The 7,464-nt window shown below is 35.0% G+C and overlaps 1 protein-coding gene across 1 annotated transcript; it reads left to right on the top strand.

Moving 5' to 3' along the window:
- The first annotated feature begins 225 nt into the window (after positions 1–225).
- LOC135200777 (3-hydroxyacyl-CoA dehydrogenase type-2-like) lies at positions 226–7,046 on the top strand. Its single transcript, XM_064229417.1, has 5 exons — positions 226–295; positions 2,757–2,921; positions 4,028–4,192; positions 6,049–6,286; positions 6,500–7,046. The coding sequence occupies exons 1-5, from the start codon at positions 287–289 to the stop codon at positions 6,688–6,690; spliced, it is 768 nt and encodes a 255-aa protein (XP_064085487.1). The 5' UTR covers positions 226–286; the 3' UTR covers positions 6,691–7,046.
- The last annotated feature ends 418 nt before the right edge of the window (positions 7,047–7,464 follow it).

The following is a 7,464-nucleotide window of genomic DNA, read 5'->3' as shown; positions in this document are numbered from 1 at the left end:
TAATTGTACTTCTCAAAACTATCACTATAATCAGTATCAGATATATGGGCCAAATTATGAAGTACATATTATACTAACAATGATCATTATCGTTAGAAAGTGTTCAAGAAAACCAAATTTAAGTCCACTGGAAAATACGAAACATTCTGGAATGGTTTGAAGGACTGTAAAATATCATAAAAAAAAATACAAGTGTAATCTTCTTCCCGCAGATGGTAACCGGATTTTAGGGTCGCTATTGGTGGTACAAACCTACTTCAGCCAGACGACCATTTCCGCCAGAACAATGCTAAAGGTATTTTAATTACTATTTATTTACAGGTTTTGGGAATGGGTACCCTTATGATGCAATTAACTATGGTCTGTTACGTCAAATTTGTAAAATATATCCGCTTGCCGATAATTCAGTAAGAGATAGGCCTGGCCTACCTTGGAAACGAACCGGCCTTGTATGATATGAAGGCCTAAAGTTTAAAACAAAAATATCGCAGGTTTCTCCGAGATTGCTATTTGCTTTAAGGGGGTTATGATATTATTACATAGGAAGGGCATGGAAATGTTGATTCCTGGGTGGTACCAGTTTGAGTCATATTTTGGGAAGGATCCTCTGTTAAGTAACAGTGGGTTCTGTTAGGGATAGGGTGAGAAAGATAATGGTTGATCCTCCTCCAAAAACTTACTCGCTTGTACGTTTAATTTTAATGCTCAATGGTTAGACCGAGGAGAGAGATGAAAAGAAGCTTCCCTGTTTGATATCCAGCAGAATGCTACGTAGTCGGCCTAGGTATATATAAATATGCTTCTGGTTTGATGCACGAATTTATAGGTAGGTGTCTGGCGTTCGTTTGGATAATTGAATCTTTACTAATTAAATGTGTGAACTATATATTTTTCTTTATGTTCACTTCCTTTTTTATAAGCAATATTGTTTGGTGCAAACCATTAGGCTAGTTTCAAAGGGAAAAAGTAATTGGGGGGGCGGGGGATTGAAAATGGAAACTGCTGTGATCACCAAAAGTTATGATATAGGGTAAAAAACCGAGTGGTACAGGGGTGGCCCATGTACGATCAATGTTTACAACCCCAAGAAAAGTACATTATAACGCGTCCTGACACCGGAGTTGAGGTCTTTAGCTCCGTTTCTCACCAACAAGAAGTCGCGACTGATGCCCATCTCCAATGTCAGGACGTGCTATAATGTACTTTTTTTGGGGTTGTACACATTGATCGTACATGGTCCACCCCTGTACAATGCGGTTTTTTACCCTAAATATGCTTCTGGTTTGATGCACGAATTTATAGGTGTCTGGCGCTCGTTTGGATAATTGAATATTTACTAATTAAATGTGTGAACTATATATTTTTCTTCATGTTCACTTCCTTTTTTATAAGCAATATTGTTTGGTGCAAACCATTAGGCTAGTTTCAAAGGGAAAAAGTAATTGGGGGGGCGGGGGATTGAAAGTGGAAACTGCTGTAATCACCAAAAGTTATGATATACTAACATTGCATTAACCACAAGATTAGCGGTTGGAAAGCAGAATAGTTCTTGATGTGCAAACAGCAACAATCCATGAAATACTTTGATTGACTAAAAAGTTAAAGTACCTAGTAATACCTAGTTCAGCTGATAATTAATTTTTTAGTATATGATTTTGATAAATATGAAAACTTAAATCTTTGGGAAAGTGTTTTTTTTTAACTCGTGACAAACCCCCCTCCCCCCTAACAGGAAACAAAGGTTAATGAAATGCTCTACATCCCACCTGCCTGAACCCCTAACCTAACCTGACCTAGGGCCTATAAGTTATAAATGGAAATACATGGATGCAGTCTATCCTATGCTGTAAATCAGAAATGTAGTACATATACGTATGGTTACATACTTTGGTCATTAGTCACCATCTCTTCAGTTCCCTAATAGGAAATGGGAAGCCTCTGGTTCTTTCAGATCTTGGATACTGATTGTTTGGTTTATATCTGTTAGCCCATATTGCTGTTAATAAGCATGAATTAATGAGCTTAAAATTTCTTATGTAAATGACTTATTAAATTCTTCAAAAGGTTGTGAAAAAAATTATCTGAAAAAACATATTTCACTTTAAAGGCATTTGTCAAAAAATTATCAAAAAACCATATTTCACTTTAAAGACATTTACTTCCATAGTAGCAAGGGTTAACTTCAGTTCCAAAACCTTTATACATCTAAATATGCCATTCTTACCTGAATACAGTTCTTTCATTATTCTGACATTATGGTGCAGAGTCTGTCAGTAGCATTATTTAATATTTTATAAACACTGTAAGGGGATATCACTCAAACATGGCAGTTCATATCACCTTAGCTGATTTTCTATGAAACTGACACCACTTAGTAACATGACATAAAAGAATTACGCATACGTATCATTGGTTGTCACAAAATTTTTGAACAACATTTCTCTGTTGCTTAAAGTTTATGTTGTTGTTAAAATAAAAATATAGACCAAATGCCATTGGAAAGTCCTAGTTAGCAGTTAGCATGTTGACATACATAAACAAAAACTCATAATTTCTGCATTCTGTCACTTTTGCAGCAACTTAATTCTGACAATTTTGTTTAAAAGAAAAGCTTTGTCTTAAAGGGGAGTAAAATTAGTTTGTCATTTCCATAAATGAACTCTGGCCACATATAAGTGAATTTGTGTATTCAGGTTATCTTAAAAAAAGAAAATGTGTCTATGGCAGCATGCAACCTTACATTTATTTTTCTACAGGGCGTAGTAGCACTGGTTACAGGCGGAGCTTCAGGCTTAGGCCGGGCTACTGTAGAGAGAGTTATTCGAGAGGGTGGCCGAGCTGTTATATGTGACTTATCAACTTCCCAGGGAGCTAAAGTTGCAGAGGAATTAGGGGAAAAGGCCATATTTGCTCCTACTGATGTGAGTACCTGTCCCAAAGTTTCCAGTTCTCAGTTGTTCCATATCCTGGAAAAACTGCTCAAACGTCTCTGCTCTGCCTCAGATTAGTTTATTTATTTTATTTATTTATTTTTTTTACTGTGGTATTATTTCAAAACCTGCTGTTGAAAGTTTTAGTTAAATACCCTTGTTTTTCCATGGCTAGTAGCAGATAGGTGCCATACATCAATAGGGTACTATAGAGAAAGTAAAACTGAGAATTGACCATTTTGATAATTTTTTCCTTCTGTTTTATGACTGTAATTTCTCCCCATAGGGGGTAGTGCCGTCAGTGCTGCTCACATGGTGTACTGTTAGCATTACTTGAAGGTTCCTTGCCGTGTTCCTTCAGCCCCTAGCTGCAAACCCTTTCATTCCTTTGGCTGTACTTCCATTTGTATTTTTTCTTCCATCTTACTTTCCACCTTCTAATGATTGTTTCATAGTGCAGCTACAAGGTTTTCCTTCTGTTACATCTTTAGAATTTCTTTACTCTCAATTTCCCTTTTATTGCTGAATGACCTCGTAGATCATTCAGTGCTTGGCCTTTACTTTTCCAATGTCAAAAGTTTTCGTATACATAACAGACAACTTGACATAACTGAAAAATGTTTTTGTCCTGTATGGCTTTCTCAAATCCTATTTAATGTAAAATATAAGAAATTGATCCCAGTCTGGTCTCATATATATTTTTCTCATATCCAATTTAATATTAAATTTCAAATATAAATTTTCATTTCAATCATTGTTCAATATAGTACTATGTTGTTGTTGGTAGTGATTCTCTGTGGTATTTATCCCTTTTGAGTTTTTGTAAACAGTTGAGATTTTTATGATGTGGTATGACCTCTTTGTCTATGGCTTGGTACTGTCTGCAGAAGCATCATTATACTACTAGTACAGACTTATACTGTTGTTGTTATGCTGGTTTACAATGTACCCAAACTGACATTAAACCATTTTTTAAATTTTTATCTACCTTGTCTTTCAACATTTTTGTAAATGATCCAGTAAACATGAAAATTGTACAGGACATTATTTTACAGTGCAGTGATGTATACTTTTGTTTCATAATTTCATTTTCATAGGTATCATCGCCAGCTGATGTAGAAAATGCACTTGGTATGTGCAAGGATAAATTTGGACGACTAGATAGTGTAGTTAATTGTGCTGGTATTGCAGTGGCTGTGAAAACTTACAATCCTAAGAAACAGCTTGCTCATTCCTTGGAAGACTTTGCACGAGTTCAGACAGTAAGTTGAATCTTGTATATAACGAGTTCAATTTTGTTTGAAAATAGAATCTTTCCCTTACAAATATTTTAGGTGCTCATTACTTTATTGTAACATTTGATGTCAAATCTGAACCCTACAACTGAGTTTTGTCTTAATACTGTAATGTTTTTTAGATCTCAAATATTAAGATTCCTTGTGGTTTAACCTGCCTCCTTTGAATGTTGCTTTCATATTTTTAGACTTCCTAATTTCCCTTATAGACTGAATTGTTGTGGGTAAAATTACCGTAATAGACACCTTTGCTCTTACCTCTCCCTTAAATCCTTTCATTAAACAACTAAGAGATTGCATGCTCATTCCCTCATAGGTACTCTTTGCCTGCATTTCAACTGAGCTACAGAGTTGTGCTTTGTCTCAGGTTATCATGATAATATACAGGCAGTCCCCGGCTTACGCGCCGTAAGCCGGAACATCGTCAAAAATCCTAAGAAAACCTTACTTTTAATGCTTTGGGTGCATTGAAAACTATGTAAACTGCATTCTTAGGGCATTTTTCATCAAAAAAACCTTCAAATATTGATTATTTTGTATTTTTGGTGTCATATTTCATCTGCCAGATGAGCGTTGTAGGTGTTGTAACCCTGGAACATGCATTGTAACCCTGGAAATAATGTCTGATGAATATAATTGAGAAGCATCGTAACCTCGGAACGTCGTAAGCCAAGACCGTCGTAACCCGGGGACTGCCTGTATACTAAGAACCCTTTCTCCCTATTTATTGTTTGGAAGTCCATATCCTCATATTGCACAGTTCAGTTAGTTTCTTTTTTTCTACTGCCAAGTTCAGGAATTAACACCCAGCTTTTTTTTTTCTGTTCCATAACCACCTTTCTTTCTGGGGATGGATTGACTGTTGCTTTTACTAGTTCAAATGTACTACTCATTTTACTTTCAAAAATTTTTTTTTTTTGGGGGGGTGGGGGTTTCAGGCCTGTACATATTTTACCTTCCCTTTGGCATTTTTTATATATAAAAAGTAAATACATAATACAGATTTAAAACAACATGGAAATAAGTCTAAAGGGCACTGTATGTTACTAAGACAACATATACTGTTTGGTATATTTTTAGCCTTGTCTTTCACTGTTGCCTACTATGTACCACATTTTTATGGTATTATTATACATTATTTTAATGAGATCTCTGATTCCCATGGTTTAACACAAAAGTTCTCCATAGGACTATAGTAATTTGTAAACGAATAGTAATTTGTAAACGAGAGTTTAAATTGGTGAAGTTGAAATTATATAGCTATAAATGAGCAGAGACTACGCTGTATAAGGAATGAATGAAAACTATGAGGTGTACATCAGTTTGTCTGTAGCCTAAGAAGGGATACTGCAAAGAACCTTTAGGTTGCCACACAGTCACACATGCAAGCAAGATCAAACATTTGAAGATGAAATAAGTTGCTGCTCCTCAAGGCATATGTTGCCTTGTCAATATGATTGTTTTTGTTTTGTTTAGTTTCAAAATGTGTGAAATCTATACTGCTACAGTGTTTTGTATGTTGCAAGTGTTCTTCATATACTCTTTTTTATTTATGGTCTGATTTATCAGTTTTATAGAAATCTAGACAGTAATTTGTATTTTATCAGTGTTCTACATCTATTATTGTCCTATATGTTTTCTGGATGTTGAGTTTTATTGCAGGGAAAGTAATATGCATATGGAATTGTTATACCTTTCCACGAATCTTACATCTTTTATTCATTTAGATGATGAAAGTGGAATTTTAATGATGATCTAAAGTCTTAGCTTTAATTAAAATTAGCAAATAGTTCATATATATTGTTTTTCCTTCTTACTCACAGGTGAATCTTTGTGGATCGTTTAATGTTATTCGCTTGTCTGTTGGCCTAATGGGTGAAAATGTACCAAATGCAGATGGGCAACGTGGAGTGATTGTGAACACAGCCAGTGTGGCAGCTTTTGATGGCCAAATTGGGCAAGCAGCCTATTCAGCAAGTAAAGGAGGAATTGTTGGGATGACACTTCCTATTGCAAGGGATTTAGCACCTATGGGAATCAGAGTCTGTACAATTGCTCCAGGTGAGAATGTATTTCGCTGCACATTTTTTTCTCTTACACCTTGAATCATGAATCTGAAGTCAGTACAATAGTATATATAACTGATATGGTTACAACAGCTGCATCTTAGTTTATTGGGGTTTTAACTTTTTTATGATATTTTGCAGCAAAGGATAACAAGATTCTACTCAGGGATAATTAAATTTTTTATCTAATTACATATTACTTTTTCAGGTTTGTTCCTAACACCTTTACTTGAGGGTCTGCCTGAAAAGGTACAGAACTATTTGGCTTCTACTGTCCCATTTCCCAAGCGTCTTGGAAATCCAGACGAGTATGCTCAGATGGTTCAAGCCATAATAACTAACCCAATGATGAATGGAGAGGTGATACGTGTTGATGGAGCAATTAGGATGCAGCCATAGGGATTTTGATATGCAAAATATGTAACTATAGGTTTGTGAATTCATTTTGTAATCCAGGGGTAAAGTAAAATAGATATTCCAATTTTAGCTGTGACATTCTAACATTACTTAGGTAAGAAACATGCACCATAATTCACTGTAGTTCTGGTTATTTTTCACATACAAATTTTGCTTTGGATTGTGGTGCTTGAGATCATGAGTTACTGTTTTGGATCTTGTCTCATATTGTTGATTCAAACTTTTATTTGAAATGATGATTTGCTTGTAAGTATTCCATTTTTTTCACATCTTAAGTATGAATACAAGCAGTTTTCCATGTTTTTAGTACTCTCTAGTTTACTTTGCCTTTGGTATGTTACAGTGAATTAGTGAAGACAGCTTAAGTAACCAAGGTTTACTTGGATACTTGTGAAATAACTCTGGGAGATTAGATTTTATCTAGCTATAGGTTTAGTGATGTATATGGTTAGCAAGGACTATAGGCTGCTCATTGGAATAATGTCTACAGTATTTGAGGGGATTTGTTATCAAGCTGGATATAACTTTCATGGATGACAAATAAGACTATGATATATGCAGATGATTGTCATTGGTTCATAAAATAGGACAGGTTTTCTTATTTCAAGTACAAATGATAATTGTGACAGCTGTTTTGTTGTAAATATCCCAGCTAGAATTCTCTTCCACAATGAAATTTTGACATGAATGGAGTTATTCATACATCCCCAGAAGTAGTATTTACAATAATAATTAAATTTAATCTATCACCAGTTC

The sequence above is a fragment of the Macrobrachium nipponense genome, chromosome 27, assembly GCF_015104395.2.
Source record: "Macrobrachium nipponense isolate FS-2020 chromosome 27, ASM1510439v2, whole genome shotgun sequence".
Classification (NCBI taxonomy): Eukaryota; Metazoa; Arthropoda; class Malacostraca; order Decapoda; family Palaemonidae; genus Macrobrachium; species Macrobrachium nipponense.
The sequence above is the reverse complement of the archived record's forward strand: the minus strand, read 5'-3'. Positions and strand labels throughout refer to the sequence as shown.

Bases quoted from the DNA above. Each gene is read 5' to 3' on its own strand.
- LOC135200777 (XM_064229417.1), top strand. The intron at 4,193-6,048 runs GTAAGTTGAATC...TCTTACTCACAG, and splicing joins ACTTTGCACGAGTTCAGACA to GTGAATCTTTGTGGATCGTT. The intron at 6,287-6,499 runs GTGAGAATGTAT...TTACTTTTTCAG, and splicing joins AGTCTGTACAATTGCTCCAG to GTTTGTTCCTAACACCTTTA.